This window comes from Mesoplodon mirus, assembly GCF_964341445.2.
Source record: "Mesoplodon mirus genome assembly, chromosome: 6".
Taxonomy (NCBI): Eukaryota; Metazoa; Chordata; class Mammalia; order Artiodactyla; family Ziphiidae; genus Mesoplodon; species Mesoplodon mirus.
Window position 1 is genome coordinate 58,326,904 of NC_138982.1, and position 17,973 is coordinate 58,344,876.

Sequence of the window (17,973 nt, forward strand, 5' to 3'; positions counted from 1 at the left end):
TCTCATTAAATTGTCCAAACAGATGTTCAAATGAAGACATCACAGCATGAGCTGCATAGGTGATAAAAATGGGAGTATGTTTACAATTTTTTATAATTTATTTTTATTTATTTATAATAATTGTTTTGATAAGAAGTGGGATTTGTAAGGCACTTCAAAATGACCCCACGTGTATCTTCTCCTGTGATCCTTCACCACAGTCCTGGGAAGTAAGCAGGAAGGTGTCATCCCTGCTTTAAAGATGAGGACACAGTCAGCATGTATATATGTGGCCTCCTACAGATGCAGAAGTCCCAGGGTTCTCACACACTGTCATATTTAGGGAGGAAAACTAATTATATAACCATTTTAACACCATACCACTTGACTAAATCTTCGAGGGTATTATACTGGAGGTAAGTAAATAAGAAAAAAAAACACAGTAATACCTGTTACTCCTGAAATTCTGCACATTTTCAAAGGCACTTTCTCAGATATCTTAATTGATCCTTCCACATAGTTCTTAGCTACAGTACATTGTAATTGTGGGTTTACTTACCTATATGTCTGTGAACTGACTCTAAGTTTAGCACATAGTAGGTACTCAGTCATCTTTTATACCCTGAACAGTAGGTACAGAAAATTCCACAAGAACTAAGCTGAAGAAAGAACCCGGGCTTCCCTGGTGGTGCAGTGGTTGAGAATCTGCCTGCTAATGCAGGGGACATGGGTTCGAGCCCTGGTCTGGGAAGATCCCACATGCCGCGGAGCAACTAGGCCCGTGAGCTACAACCACTGAGCTTGTGCGTCTGGAGCCTGTGCTCCACAACAAGAGAGGCCGCGATAGTGAGAGGCCCGCGCACCGCGATGAAGAGTGGCCCCCGCTCGCCGCAACTAGAGAAAGCCCTCGCACAGAAACGAAGACCCAACACAGCCAAAAGTAAATAAATAATTTAAAAAAAAAAAAAAGAGAGAAAGAACCCAATTTGTCTGACCTCCAGTTCATATCGGGTTAAGATTGTGAAAATTTGTAGGTCACATTAAAAAGACTAGATTTTTATCTAGAAAAAGACAAGATATGGTGTTGGTTGCCTCTGATCACTGATTGAACTCATCAAAGTGGTGTTTATATCAAAGCTCACTGACTGCTGGCAGGCGAGAGAAAATGGTGCCTTGGGAATGGATAGAAAGGTTATGTATGGATAAAACTGTGAAGGAGCATTTGAGGGGATGTGGGAGCAGAAGAGTAAGGGAAGGGTCAGATAATCCTAAGAGTTTCAACCCAACTCATCAGAAGGATGGAGCTGCCACAGGAAGGTCTGAAAAGTCAGGAGGAGCCACCTCAATCATATGATGCCATGTGGTGTGGCGTTCACATATGCTATACACCTCAATTGAGGTTTTTGAAATTTTTATTTTACACTGGGAGCCTCCTAAACATGGTGCACTGGGTGATATATCAGAATGTGGAGAGAAAAAATTAGGCCTTCCATGTATGTATATTTTTCCTTAAAAATAAAGAATTAGGACATTAGCAGGAATGGTATAGTAAGGATCCCCCCAAATCCATTCCTACATAAAAGCAATAAAAACACTAGCAAAAATTGTCAAAAATCAACTTTTTTAGCACTCTGGAAATTAACCAAGGGCAGGTAACAATCTGTTTATTCAAGAAAGACAGCAGAGTCTTGGTAAAAACAGCAAGCTTTTTAATTTGCCATATGCCCATCCCCTTCTCCTCATTCCACAGTGGCCTTGAAAACCAACTCCCCATCACTGTGAAAGAAAACCAACAGCCTAGCAGCCACTGGAAGAAGCCAAATGGGTTTGAAGCTCCCATCCCCCAACAATTCTCAGAGAATTGTCCTAATTTCACCTGACAGTTTAAAAGACTTTAAAATGGCTAGTTTAACTATGTTCAAAAAACTAAAGGCAACAAATCTAAAGACTAAAGAGAAGTCTAAAAACAATCTCTCCCCAAATAGAGTATAAAAAAATAGAATTTTTTAATTTAAAAATTTTATTAATTTTTTTACATAAAAAGAACCAAATAGGGCTTCCCTGGTGGTGCAGTGGTTGGGAGTCCGCCTGCCGATGCAGGGGACGCGGGTTCATGCCCCGGTCCGGGAGGATCCCACATGCCGCGGAGCGGCTAGGCCCCTGGGCCACGGCTGCTGAGCCTGCGCATCTGGAGCCTGTGCTCCGCAATGGGAGAGGCCACAGCAGTGAGATGCCCGTGTACCACAGAAAAAAAAAAAGAACCAAATACAAATTCTGGTGTTGAAAAGTATAATAACTGAAATGAAATGTACATTGGAAGACTCAGTAGCAGATTGGAGTAGGCAGATGAATCAACAAACTTGAAGATAGGTCAATTGAGATTATCCAATCAGAGGACCAGAAAGAAAAAAGAATGCAGAAAAATGAATAGGGCATTTAGAACAGCCAAAACAATCTTGAAAAAGAACAAATTAGAGAACTCATGCTCCCAATTTCAGAACTTACTATAAACCTACAGGAATAAAACCAGTATGGTGCTGATGTAAGGATAGACATATAGATCACAGGAATAGAACCAAGAATCCAGAAATAAACTCTTATGATTATGGTCACTTGAATTTCAACAAGGGTTCCAGGACAATTCAATGGAGAAAAAATAATCTTTTCAGCAAATGGTGATGGAACAACTGTATATTCACATGCAAAACAATGAAGATGGACCTCTACCTCACACCACATACAAAAAATAAGTCAAAATGGATCAAGACCTAAAGTGTAAAAACTGACACTATAAAACTCTTAGAAGAAAACATGGGCAAAAAACATTATGACCTTGGATTAAGCACACGTTTCTTGGGTTTATAACAAAAATATAAAAATGGATAAATTGGATTTCATCAAACATAAAAGCTTTTGTGCTCCAATGGACACTATCAAGGAACTAGAAAAAAATGACAGAATGGGAGAAAATGTTTGCAAATCATATCTCTGATAAGGGATTCATATCCTGAATATACAAAAGAACATTTACAAGTCAACAATAAAAAAATAATCCAATTTAAAAATGGGCCAAGGATCTAAGTAGACATTTCTCCAAAGAAGATACACAAATGGCCAATAAGCATATAAAAAGATGCTCAACATAATTAATCATAAGGGAAATTCAAATAAAAGTCACAAGATACAACTTCGTGTCCACTAAGATGGCTATAATTTAAAACATAAAAAAGATAATGATGAGAATATGAAGATATTGGAACCCTCATATGTTGCTGCTGGTCATTCAAAATCATGTGGGCTCTTTGGAAAGCAGTTTGGTAATTCCCTAAAAGTTAAACATAGAGTTACCATATGACCCAGCAATTCTCCATAGAATATACCCAAGAGAACTGAAAACATGTTCACACAAAAACTTGCACATGAATATTTCTAGCAGCATTATTCACTATAGCCAAAAGGTGTAAACAACTCAAGTATCCATTAATGGGTGAATGAAGAAACAAAATGTATATATCCATACAGTGGAATATTATTTAAATCTAAAAAGGAATGTACTGATCCATGTTACAACATGGATGAACCTTGAAAATATTATGCTATGTGAAAAGAAGCAAGACACAAAAGGCCACATATTGTATAATTCCATTTTTATTCAATGTTTTTAATAGGCAAATCCCTGGAGGCAGGACAGTAGATTAGTCATTGCCAGGGTCTGGGGAGAGAGTGGAATGGGGAGTGACTTCTAATGGGTATGACATTTCTTTTCGGAGTAATTAAAATGTCTTAAAATTGGATAGTGGTGATGGATTGTACAGCTTTGTGAATATACTTTAAAAAAACTGAATTGAATACTTTAAAGAGGTGAATTTTATGGCATATGGATTTTTAAATGACTTGGAAGTTTAAAAATAATTAAGCTTTTAGGACTACATAATTTTAAACTTATCTATTGGTGTGTGGTATTCAATAATTTTTCACTAATGGTCTCCTCAATCTAAAAAATCTTAGAAAGAACTTTGGACATACAACATGTACATCACCAATAATAAATAATTTCAGGGACTTACCTTGTGGTCCAGTGGTAAAGAATCCACCTTCCAATGCAGGGGACACTGGTTCGATCCCTAGTCTGGGAACTAAGATCTCACATGCTGCAGGGCAACTAAGCCTGCACGCCACAACTATTGAGCTCACACGCCTCAAAGAGAGAACCCGCGTGCCGCAAACTACAGAGCCCAACGCCTTCTGGAACTCACGCACCACAACGAGAGAGAGAAAACCCACACGCCTCAACTAGAGAGAAGCCCAAGCGCTGCAACGAAGAGACCGCGCCTTAACGAAAAGATCCTGCATGCCTCAACGAAGATTCCATGTGCCGCAGCTAAGAGCCAACGCAGCCAAAAAATTAAGGAAAAGAAATAAATTTTTAAAAAAAATAAATAGGGCTTCCCTGGTGGCGCAGTGGTTGAGAGTCCAACGGGAGAGGCCACAACAGTGAGAGGCCCGCGTACCGCAATAAATAAATAAATAAATAAATAAATAAATAAATAAATAAATAAATAAATAAATAAATACTTTCAAAAGGTGTATCTAATTTTATCCAGGACATAGATTTACCAGAGTATTACCCTATCTCTATTTTCTAACAGTTGAAAATTAAACTGATAGTGAATGAGTAAGGTTCTAAAAGATATGTTGATTAAAAACAAAATCAGGAAAGCCATTCGGTAATAACAGTGGCTAGTAAAAATGCAAAGGTGAGGTTATAGGAGAATAAAAAGTCAGAACAAGCCTATTATTTAGTTTCTCAACCATAAAAGTGTCCTGAACTTAGTATAAAGCATTTTCTTTGGCTCTGGACCCTTTTCCTGCCTCTGCCTATTCTGGGGAAAAATTGGATTTTAACATAAGAAGTAATTTCATTGTTAAGCGCTCTTATGAAAAGAGTTCCAAGTACCCTGGGAACAAGTCAAAATCACGCATCTCAGTGGGGAAAATGTTCACTGAACATGGAAGAACAGATTAATTACATAATGCCCCTTTTTGAGGTGCAATGTTGTATTGTTGGTTTTGTTTTTGTAAATGTATAGTGGGTTTTAAATACATGAACTAACTAATCTCTAATTGGATAGAGAGCTGTAGTTTTTAGAAATAACAAAACTGCTGCTACGAATATGTTAAAATTCCTGAAAAGAAAACCAGCTGCGATTAGTGTATGATTTTCTGATACACTAATCTTCAGGGATTTAGTGTTTAATTTAAAGCAATTCTTTATTATTTTTATAATTGTTGTGGATTATGGCATTTTAGCAGCCAATTTCGTTTAATTTAACACAAGGCCTAGAGGTATTCAATCAGGATTAGAAACGTACATATAGGAAGTGCTTGTTTAAGCAGCAAAAGCCTGTAACAACTCTTCAAGTCCTTTCACAAAGTATCCTTATAAACATAGAGTCTATTGTATCAAACTTCTCATCTTTTGAGCTATCGATATATATGCACCAACGTTCACAACAGATATGTCTTAGGGGCCTATATAAATCTCCAGATTCTCACATACCTCCATAACATGTAAGTTGGAACCCCTCATGATTCTTTTCTATCTATTGCTTCTTATTAATACCTGTCATGCTCCTGGCTTTCTTATATTTTCTTCAGAAGGCACTGTTTCAGTATATCCTCACACCACAAGTTAACATCACCAACTTTGTACCTGTTACTCGTTGAGCCAGTTTCCTTCACAGAATAAAGTACAGTCAGACCTCTGTATCTGCAGTTCCCCATCCACACATTCAACCAACTGCAGATCGAAAATATTTGAAAAGGGGGCTTCCCTGGTGGCACAGTGGTTAGGAATCCGCCTGCCGGTGCGGGGGACGCGGGCTCAAGCCCTGGTCCGGGAAGATCCCACATGCCGCGGGGCAACTGAGCCCGTGGGCCACAACTACTGAGCCTGCGCTCTGGAGCCCGAGAGCCACAACTACTGAGGCCTGTGCGCTGCAACTACTGAAGCCTGTGCGCCTAGAGCCCGTGCTCTGCAACCAGCGAAGCCACCGCAATGAGAAGCCCGCGCACGGCAACAAAGAGTAGCCCCACTCACCGCAACTAGAGAAAACCCACACACAGCAAGGAAGACCCAACACGGCCAATAAATAAATAAATAAATTTAAAAAAAAAAAAAAAAGAAAATATTTGAAAAGGAAAAAAAAAAAAAACCCAGAAAGTTCCAAAAGGCAAAACTTGAATTTGCCACGTGCAGCCAACTATTTGCATAGCATTTACATGGTATTAGGTATTACAAGTAATCGAGAGATGATTTAAAGTGTACGGGAGGATGTGTGTAGATCATACACAAATGCTATACCATTTTATATAAGGGACTTGTGTAGGGCAGATTTTGTTATCCTTGGGGGTCCTGGAACCAGTACCCTGCGGGTACTGAGGGACGACTGTACTGGCGAAAGTAATTTCTCAATTTGATTTGTCTTCTTCTTACTAGAGTGTGTGGTGCATCCATTCACCTCATTTGACAGGCCACACTTTTAATTCATCAAAATGTCTGCTTTCTGGCTTGGAAACTTTGTTTTTCTTCTGGTCCCTGTGACTGGCACTCACCCTTAGCTTTCTTCTTAAAGGCATTTTTCATAAAGAAATAAAGATTTTTTACTTCACAAGAGCTATTTTGGGGACTTCCCTGGTGGTGCAGTGGACAGAAATCCGCCTGCCAATGCAGGGGATGCGGGTTTGATCCCTGGTCCGGGAAGATCCCACATGCTGCGGAGCAACTAAACCCGTGTGCCACAACTACTGAGCCTGAGCTCTAGAGCCCACAAGCCACAACTACTGAGCCTGGGTGCCACAACTGCTGACGCCCACATACCTAGAGCCCGTGCTCCACAACAAGAGAAGTCGCCCCAATGAGACGCCCACGCACCGCAATGAAGACCCAATGCAGTCAAAAATAAATAAAATTAAATCTAAAACAAAACAAAACAAAAAATCCTTTTAAAAAAAAGTTATTTTGTAGCAAGGATGAAGGAGTAGGTATGGACTGTGGGCTGTGAGGCTCGCCCACTAGTTGGAGTGTTGCTGAGACTCTCCAGACCTGCTGTGGAATGGCACAAATCTGTGCCTTAGGAAATTACAAGTTATTATGTCTTAAGCTTTTCAGGCTGCTAACAGCCAGTCAGTATTGTTAATCTTTAAAAAATATTTTTAAATAATTTCAAACTTACGGAAGAATTTCCAGAACTGCCATATACCCTTCATCCTGATTTCGCAACTGTTAATAATTTGCCTTCTTTGCTTTATCATTCTCTCCAGATAGATAGACAGACAGACAGATGGATGGGTTTTTTCCCTCTGAACCATTTGACAATAAGTTGCAGCCATTATGCTCATTTACTCCTAAATATATGTGTGTTTCTGAAAAAGCAGGACATTTTTAAAGCAGCTATAGTTCAATATAGAAATTAATGAAATTAACATTGATATAATACTATTATCTTGTTTGCAGACCTTATTAAAATTTTGCCAATTGTCTTACTAATTAAGGTTCTTTATAGCAAAAGGGGGGGAAATGGTTTTTTCGTGTGTGTGGCCCAGGCTTCAATCAACAACATGTGTTGTATTTATCTTTATTTTCCTTTAATCTGAAATAATCCCTCAATTTTTTTTTTTTGGAGGATGGGAGGACTTTCATGATCTTGGTATGTTTGAAGAGTACAGTTATATTTTGTAGAATAGCCCTCAGTTTTGGTATATCCATTGTTTCCTTGTGATTAGATTCAGGTTATGCGTTTTCAGCAGGAATGTCACAGAAGTGATGTGCCCTTCATATACCATGTCAGGAGTAACATGGTGTTGATTTGCCCCATTACTGGTTATATTAACTTTGATCACTTAGGGAAGGTGGGATCTGCCAGGTTTCTCCACTATAAAATTACCATTTTTCCCTTTGTAATTAAATATTTCATGGGAAAACACTTTTGAGTCTAATAGTAAATATTCTGCTTCTTATCAAACATTCACCCACTGGTTTTAGCATATATTAATGATTCTTCCTGGATCAATTATTACACTATGATTCAGTTATTATTACTATATTTCTAAATGTTGATTTTTTAGTTCCATTGCTTCTATATTTATTACTTTCTTCTAAATTTCTTAGTTGCAATTCTACAAGGAAGTTTTCCCTTCTTCCCTACTTATGCATTTATTCACGTGTGGATCTATGGATTCTTATGTTATTCAGTGGGTAATAATTTTGATGATCAGCTTGCACAGATTTGGCCAGTGAGGGCCTTTTTAAGCTTGCTCCTATGTGCTTTGGACATGTTCCCATCAGCCTTTTTTTCTTACTGGCACGAGAGTTCCAGACCCATCTTGTATATTCCCAGAACTAGCCCTGCAATCAACCATTTCTCCAAGAGACCTAGGTTATTTTAGTGGAAATTGGCATTTAGAAACCAAATTCTGGGTGCTAGATATGATCATTACTACTGGGATATTACTGCTTTAGACCTTTTGTATACACATTATCTATTATCTATCTATCTATCTATTTATCTATCTATCTACCTATCCATCTATCTACCTATCTATTATCTATCTCCATACTGATACTTATAATTCCAGTCCCATGCCACAGGATTCCTTCTATTATCTCTAATATATATACTTCCTCAATCTTAGAATACACGAAAATCTGTAGCCCATACTACTATGAAAAATAAATCTCACTAGAATTCAATATTTGTTTACAGTTCTTTTTGTCTTTAGCTTAAGAGTATATGCTCAGGGCTTCCCTGGTGGTGCAGTGGTTGAGAGTCCGCCTGCCAATGCAGGGGGCACGGGTTCGTGCCCCGGTCTGGGAGGATCCCACATGCCGCGGAGCGGCTGTGCCCATGAGCCATGACGGCTGGGCCTGCACGTCCGGAGCCTGTGCTCCACAACGGGAGAGGCCACAACAGTGAGAGGCCCGCGTACCGCAAAAAAAAAAAAAAAAAAAAAAAAGAGTATATGCTCAAAAACCAGTGTTGAAAATTTACTTGGATTATGTTATTAATTTGAAATACAGTTAGGTTCATTGCTTTAGTTTGTATTTCATTTTAAGCTTTTCTTTTTTTCTCTTTCTTGATTAAGTGTGTGTAACAGACTTCCAATAGTCAGAACTATATAAAAGTCATGCTTAGACAAGTGCCACTCCGCTATAGTTCCTTTCAGTTTCTTCCCCACCCATCTTTTCCACCCTATTCTACTCATTCCCTATCGGTAACCAATTTTGTCAGTTTCTAAGTTATTCTTGCTGTGTTTCTTTTCATACAAATGAGCAGACACGTGTATATTTTCTTATTTCTCCCAATCTCTTTCATAAGAATAGCATACCACATATATTCTTGTGCATTTGTTTTTTCATTTAACACTACATCCTGGAAATCACTCTGTATCAGTTCATAGAGATTTTCATTCCTTTTTAGCTCTGCATAGTCTCCCATGTATAGATTTGCCATAGTTGATTCAGTCATTCTCTGTATGAACATTTAGGTTGTTTTCAATATTTTTCAATTACAATTATGCAATTGATAACTTTGTGCATATATGTTCTTATTTGTTGGAAGTGTATATTTAGGATAAGTTTCTAGTGTGGGAATGCTAGGTCAGTAGGTAAACACATAGGTGGTTTTGTTAGATATTGCCAAATTCCCCTCCAAGTTTGTACCAATTTGCATTCTCACCACCAATGTAAGAGAGAGCTTGCTTCAACCCAGTCTCACCAATAGAATGTGTTATCTTACTTTTTTTTTTTTGCCCAATCTCATAGGTTAACAAATGGTTTCTCACTGTGGTTTTAATTTGCATTTCTGTTATTATGAGTGAGAATGTATGTCTTTTCAAATGTATCTTTTCGTGTGTGTGAATTCTCTGTTCATGTCTTTTGCCTATTTTTCTGTCAAGACTTTGATCTTTTTCTCCCTTCAGTTATTGAGTTCTTTATATGTTCAGACTCAGTTCTTTGTCTGTAATGTATACTGCAAATACGTTCTTCCTCTTTGTCATTTGTCTTTTGTTTTTGCTTATTGTGTTTTGTGTCATGCAAATATGTTTTTTAAATTTAGCCAACATTATTGATCTTTTCTTTTATTGGCTCTAGATACTTACAAGCCTTCCCTGCACTCAGGTTACCAGGAATTCACCCTGTTTTCTTCTAACACTTGTATGGTTTCATATGCTTACATTTTCATCTCTGATTTATTTGGATTTCTTATGATTGCTGGGAGAAATGTATATAATTTTTATCTTTTTCAAATAGCTATGCAATTGTACTAGCACCTTTCATTTAAAAATTCTAGTCCTTTATGTAAAAAACCCTTTTCCTAGAGATGCAGCCTTTATCATATGCAAAATTTCCATACCTACTTGGGTCTGTTTCTGGACTTCCTATTCCGTTCAGTGGTTTGGCTGTCTATTTATGTACCAGTTCTACACTGTTTTAATTATACAGACTTTATAGAATGTGTTAATATAAAATATGGGAAGGTTGGGCTTCCCTGGTGGCACAGTGGATGAGAGTCCGCCCGCTGATGCAGGGGACACGGGTTCGTGCCCCGGTCCGGGAAGATCCCACATGCCGTGGAGCGGCTAGGCCCGTGAGCCACGGCCGCTGAGCCTGTGCGTCCGGAGCCTGTGCTCCGCAATGGGAGAGGCCACAGCAGTGAGAGGCCCGCGTACCACAAAAAAAAAAAAAAAATATGGGAAGGTTTATTTGTAAATGGAGGAACCTCTGTATATTACCTATGAACAAACTTCTTTCCAGTATACCTAAATTTAATAGATACACTAACATCAGCAATAAAATAGAAAACATCAGTAATACATGGAAACTTCAGTAAACGAAACATGAACTACCATTGGTTCTATTAGTATGCTTCAGATTCTTTTAAAAATTTATGTTCTCTTTCTATAAGAATCTAAGATGGTTTGGTTCCACTCCATTTATTCTTAGTATCAGACTTTGCTTATCCAGGGCAATTGCTATGTGGGAGAGGGACCATAAAATCTCATGACTAACACTCATGCCAGGGTAATGAATATGGGTTGGTTTGATACGGAATGCATTTCTTCTTATCACATAAATGACCCTCACATGATGAGAGGACATTTTTTTTTTTTTTTTTTTTTTTTTTTTTTTTGCATTACGCGGGCCTCTCACTGTTGTGGCCTCTCCCATTGCGGAGCACAGGCTCTGGACGCGCAGGCCCAGCGGCCATGGCTCACGGGCCCAGCCGCTCTGCGGCATGTGGGATCCTCCCGGACAGGGGCACGAACCCACGTCCCCTGCATCGGCAGGCGGACTCTCAACCACTGCGCCACCAGGGAAGCCCCGAGAGGACAACATTTTAAAGTACAAACCTAGTACTGTTTGCTCTGAAGAAAATTCTCCGAAGTTAAATGTACTTAGGATTCTTTCCTAATTTTAGTGGTTTAGAAGGAGGAGTGTTATTTAATTGCCAACACTCTTACTTACCCAAAGTCTGCAAAATTTATATGCTGCTTTGTGCTGGATATGCTGCAAAGTATGTGTATATCAGGTAGTTTGGGCTTACATCTTGCATCTGATTTAAACAGCGGCAGGTGTCAACCAAGACAGATGCAAATGTCACACTGAAATCTTGGGTTATCTACTACTGCAGCTATACTTTATCACTCTTCAGTAGTTGCTCACCAAATCATTAAAATAAAATGTTCATATTTGAATTTATCTTTGGATTACCTCGGCATAAGGAATTCTTAGAAATCAGTTCAGTATGATATTTTAAAATTGTATCTCCATTCATATTAACAATATAAAACTCTTCAGAAAGCAAAAATAGATCCTAGGTGTATTCTGAAATTATACACACACACATACACACACACACACACAAATACACACATATATTTTACAATCTATTCTTAACCTGTTTATGTGGTATATTTGTTTGGAAAGACAGTAAAATTTAAGGTGCCATTATTGAGCTTGGTCATATTAATTTTAGTGATTTCTTATTTAATTTACAGTCGGCAATCAGTGGATAAATTACATATCCTTCTGTGGTCTTAGAACACACGCAGAGCTTGAAGGAAACCTAGTCACTGAGCTTGTCTATGTCCACAGCAAGTTGCTAATTGCTGATGACGACACTGTTATTATTGGTAAGTACTTGGTCTCTAATTGTATTCCTTGTTAGTGGACTTACCTCATGCAACAATCTTTCTTTTTATTCCTCTAAAGCTTCCTTTGCAGTTGAAAGGGACAGTCACACAGTTATCTAAAACATTTCCGAAGCAATCTTTTTTGCTTATGTCCTGTCTACTCCCTGCTTTTATCTATGAAGTAACAGAGGCACAGAACAATCAAATGGCCATCGTGTAAATTACAGTGTCCAGAGACAGCAGTTTAACCCAGCAGCGCAATAATCAGCCTGCTCTCATTAATACTTTATTAGTCCCTTATTTTTATTTTGAATCCAAGCACCTAGATTTCTGGGCTTGGAAAGAGGAGATGTGGGGAGGGAAATGTGTCACAAATGAGTACCTAGTGGTAATTTATACGTGCGCGCATCACACCCACCTAAGCATTACCACAGATCTGAAGTTTTGCAAGAGTTAGGATCGGAAGGATATTAAAATATTGCTGCCTCTGTGCTTACCATTTTTTCCCCGGAGTCAATGTTTTGGATGTTATTAATCAGAGTGCAGAGCAGACCAGCTTTGTTGGGGGCGGGAGTGAGGTGGAAATTGTGTAGTAATGATATGATGTAGTCCTAGACTAAGGTCTGCAGTCTGTTCCTGCAGTCCTCACCCCACTGACAGATTCAGGAAAGTTACTGGTTGTACATTCTACCCAGATTAGATCTTGAACCAGAGGGGTGGGTTTGCAGCTTCATTCTTGTATACACCTGAAAAGCTTCATTTTCCCATCATTGAATTGGTTTGCCTTCTAATATCATGTTACACAAACACTGAAAGGCCAGGAGGAGAAATAGAGTATTAATAATCAGCCAGATAAATGAATTGACGAGGGTGGGGGGATGTTACTTAGAGATATGCTGCGTCCCACTATTGGGAATACCACTCACCCATTTTAAATAAAATGTAGTTTCTCAGCTATAATAAGATACTTAACTATTCTTTAAGAAATTAAGTGTCATGGGGTGTTTTGAAAAATTTTGGCAGTAAATATGCCTTTTCCATGTCTATCCTCCACTGAGAAAAGAAAAAAAAATCTCATACCTAGGAGTAATGAGACTGTCTTGTCTGGAAGATGATTTGAAAAGAAAAAGTAGTTCAGAAGCCAGAAAATGTATAGACCACAGTGTGGTGATACATATATATAAATGTGTACACACACACACACATTCTTTTAATACTTACCGGGCATTTAAGAAAAATACCTTGTGTCTTCAAGTTCTTGCTCAATAGGGATCAAAGCTCTTTAAGGATTTATTTCCTCCCTTACTTCCCCCAATATACAAGTTTTCTCTTATTTCCCGCAAGCTATTCTGGTCTTGCTCTTCAGAAGCCAATCTCAGAATATTTTTATATTAAATTTGGCAATGACAGTAAGGAAAGGAAAAATATTGATTTTGCTGAAACGAAAAAACAAACAAAGCCAGATAAAATTCAGTTGATCTCTTCAGCAAGATTTCAGAACTCCTGAAGTAAAAATTGACAGATGTAAATATTTTCCTTTTAAAGGTCATTTTGACCTTCAGCCTGCTTTACTTTACATCAAGTATAAATGCAAAGTAGTTTTCAGTATCTGAGCTAACAGTGAAACAGATTTGTAGAGTTTTTTAGTTGACTTATTTTCTTGAAAGGTCTCTGACCCCTCAAAGGCTGCAGTTTATTTAGACTAGCAATAACTGATCCATTTTGCACGTCCTTACCGACTTTCTTGAAACTGAAGATGTAGCCTTGGGAGTATGACGAGGTCTCACTTGCTCGTCTTTAGAGGCTGCACTTCTTTTTCTCCTTCCCCAAGGGCAGAACACATTTCCCCCGTGGAAAATCCACAGGTACCTTTGTTCTTTTTATCTCAGTGGAAACTCTAGGAGAAGCAGGCTTGTTATTGCTGCTCTCAGATATCTGGCCTGTTTTCATAACACAGACAGAGAACAATGTTTAAAATTCTCAAAGAGGAACTTGAGAAGTTAGGTTGACAATATTTTACAGGTGTTAATAAGCAAGTAGTTGAGAGCTTAAAAGGAATTAAAGTAACTTGTGATTAAATTTTCTAACATGGCAGACTTATGCCAGAATTAATGAATAGTTGACGTAAGAAAAATGACTAATGGTTTATCTTCATTTTTTTTCCTCACAAGGAAATACTTGGTTTCTCACATTGAGATCTCTTTTGTGTGTACCTTTAATTATCTTTTACCCCCGGTGGCTCTGTTGGTCCTGAAATCTGTGACCAAGTCCAGTTTTCTAATTCATCTTACTGGCACTTAACAGAACTAACATTTACTTGCTTTCCTAAACAAAACAAGGCTATCCTTAAATAGAATTTAAGTCTATCCTGTTGACTAAGTGAAACAATTTTTTTTAGTATTCACTAATCCATTGCACAACACAATAGGGAGATACAAAACATGATCACACAGTGCCACTGCCCTACACAGCTCATGGGCTACAGGGGAGGCAGGTATTCTTTCCACTAAACACCAGAAACATCGGGATGGATATTGATGAACTGGCGCGAGAAGGTCCAGAGACCGTCAGCGAAGGTGGGTATGTGGGAAACTATGGAGAGAGAATGGATATCAGTGCTTAAGGGGCAGGCTCGAGAGCAGCTGTTGAGAGTCTGTAGTTGAAAGGCCACCCCGGTAAAGAGCGAGTCCCGTGGGTCTCAACCCTGGCTGCCTTAGGTTTGCCTGGTGGCTTTTTTTTTGGTGGACTATCCTTTTTTAATTAAGCTGTTATATATAGTAAATTGCACAGACCTTAAGTGTACAGCTTAATGAATATTCACATATGTTTACATTCATGTAACCACCACCCAGAACAAGATACAGAATATTTCCATCACTCTGACAGGTGTCTTTCTGTCTCCACTCAGTCAGTCAGCCCCTAAAATGTTTTCACTGTCACCACAGAACAATTTTGAACACAGATGAGTTTCAGTTCAGAGAAATGAAACTATCATTTAGGGGGAAGATTATTCATGTCTGCAATTTACTTTCAAATAGATTCCCTGCCCCCGAAGATGGATTCATTGATAGATAAAGGGATGGAGTGGTATTAGGGGAAAATATTAATGCCTGGTTCCTACTTCCAGAAATTCTGACTCATTGGTCTGGTTTGAGACCCAGGCATCAAGGTTTTTTTGCTTTTTGTTTTTGTTTTGGCACCAATATCTTTTGAAAGCTTCCTAGGTGATGCTGCTGTGTAGTCAAGCTGAGAACTCCCAAACTGGAGGCACAGGGCACACAAGTGGGTAGAAGGTACTGAGTAGCCCACTGACACTCAATTGAAGAATCAGTTTTCCTTTAAAACAAATAAACTAAAACAGGGTAGAGTTTTGTGTTAGTTGTCTATTACTGCTGTAACAAATGACCACAAACTTACTGGCTTAAATCAGCACAAATTTATTATCTAACCATTCTATAGGTTAGAAGTTCAACATGGGTCTCACTGGGCTAAAATCAAGGTATCAGCAGGGCTGTGTTCCCTTCTGGAGGCTCTAAAGATGAATCCATTTCCTTGCCTTTTCCAGCTTCTCCAGGCTGCCCACATTCCTTGGTTCATGGCTCCCTTCTTCCATCTTTGAAGGCAGCAATGTTAGATCTCTCTGAGAGTTCTCAAAGTGTCAACCCATTCTTCTGTAACCACATCTCTCTCTGAATCCCCTTTACTTTTAAAGACTCTTGTGATTATACTGGGCCCACCTGAATAATCCAGGATAATCTCCTTATTTTTAAGGTCAGCTGATTAGCACCCTTAATTCCACCTCCACCTGCAGCCTTAATTCCCCTTTGCCATGTGATATAACATATTCACAGGCTTTGGGAATTAGGACATAGTCATCTTTGGGAGCCATTATTCTGCCTACCACAGAAGAATTCACAATTTCTGAAACAGGACATTTTAAAAAAACAAAACCACAAAGGAAATGACAGATAAATCCAACTGCATTAAAATTCAGAACTTTATTCATTAAAAAATGCTACAAATAGAATAAAAAGATAAATGAACAAACTGAAAAAAGGTATTTGCAATACAGTTAATATTCAAAACATATAAAGAACTCCTTAAGTCAATAAGGAAAGACAGTATCCGAAGAAAGATGGGCAAAGGAATTGTATAGGAACATCCCCAAAGAGGACATACCTGAGGCCCATAAGTATATGAAACATGTTCATCCTCATTAATATAATAATGAGACAAAGAACAGGTTTTCAAAATACCACTTGGCAAAAATTAAAAATTGGACAATCCATGAGCTTCCCTGGTGGCGCAGTGGTTGAGAGTCCGCCTGCTGATTCAGGGGACGCGGGTTCGTGCCCTGGTCCGGGAAGATCCCACATGCCGCGGAGCGGCTGGGCCCGTGAGCCATGGCCGCTGAGCCTGCGCATCCGGAGCCTGTGCTCCGCAGCGGGAGAGGCCACAGCAGTGAGAGGCCCGCGTACCACAAAAAAAAAAAAAAAAAAAAATTGGACAATCCAAGTATTGACAACACTGAGGAACACCAGGGACTCCACTCTTGCATACAGAGCCCAGGTAAACTCCCACATGTGTACACCAGGAAACATACACAACTATGCAGAACATAATTGTGTATTATAGCAAAACTCTGGAAACGACCCAAACATCCATCAACAGTAGAATTAAAAAATAAGTTTGGGGGTGCTCATTCAAGGAAAATAATGCATTACAATTATGCACAGATAAATCCCAAAGACATGATTTTGAATGAAAGAAGCAAATCTCTAAAGATTATCTTCTATATGATTCCACTTATACAAATTAAAGATAAGCCAAAAGTAAACTTTTTTTGTTTAGGAAAACATCATCAGAGCATGATGAAACCAAAATTCTATACAAATTCTCTCTTAGGAAGGGAAGGTCTTTCATGGGAAGACAGCTGAGGGCTTCTGGGATGTGGTAATGTTCTGTTTTTCAGCTTGGGTGATAAATTCAGTGATTTTCTAAAATTATTACCTAAGTCGGACTTATAAGTTTTCATATACTGTTTTCTATTTTGCTATATTACATACTGTTTAAAAAGTTCCTAAGAGCAAACTTAGAAAAGGTCATTTTCCAAAAATTATCAAGGCAATGTACTAATAAACCAAGGGATTGCAGTTGCCATAAAAAGTAGTACATGAAAACAGAACATATTTCTTGTAAACAATTAAAACTCTAAGGACTCATAGAGAGTAAAAGGTCAAAATTCCCCTTATTGTCTCCCTCTCTTTGCCAGAAGGTACTCACCACTCTTACCCTTCAGTGTGCATCTTTCTAGAGGTCACTTGCCCTCTCTTCTTCCTAGTATGTTCTATAGAAACGGGTTAATACTATACCTGCTGTTCTGAATTTGATTTTCAGAATATGGGAATGTTTAACAACAAGAAGGGAGGTTAACACTTACATCCATCAATATCTCATTTTCAATATCTCATTTATTAAATTCACCTGAAATTTTCTCTTCCCTTTCTTCACATTCCTATTAAGTAGTAGCCAACTCACTTATCCAGTGTGGTTGAGAGTCAGTGCTCTGGGAAACTCCAGATGGGCCCTGGAAGTACAAGAACCACACCCTCTAAGAATTCCAGCTCAGAATGCCAGGAATGCATTCCTCCCCTGGCGATGGGAGGGAGTCTGAGAGGACTGGTGTGAGTGTGTGTGTGTGTGTGTGTGTGTGTGTGTGTGTGTGTGTGTGTGGCTTTCCAGGGGGCTCACATCCCCAGTCTCCCTGACGGTGAAGAGCAGCTATGTCCTCCCAATTTG

At 38.8% G+C, this 17,973-nt stretch overlaps 1 protein-coding gene across 4 annotated transcripts in view; it reads left to right on the forward strand.

Annotated features, from left to right (window-relative positions):
* The window catches only part of PLD1 (phospholipase D1), a 206,546-nt gene that overhangs the window by 171,358 nt on the left and 17,215 nt on the right, over positions 1-17,973 (forward strand). For all 4 annotated transcript variants that reach the window (XM_082624745.1, XM_082624746.1, XM_082624748.1 and 1 more), the window contains one exon: positions 12,040-12,174. In XM_082624745.1, coding sequence (XP_082480871.1) covers positions 12,040-12,174 — 135 coding nt within the window. The remainder of the gene's footprint in view (positions 1-12,039; positions 12,175-17,973) is intronic.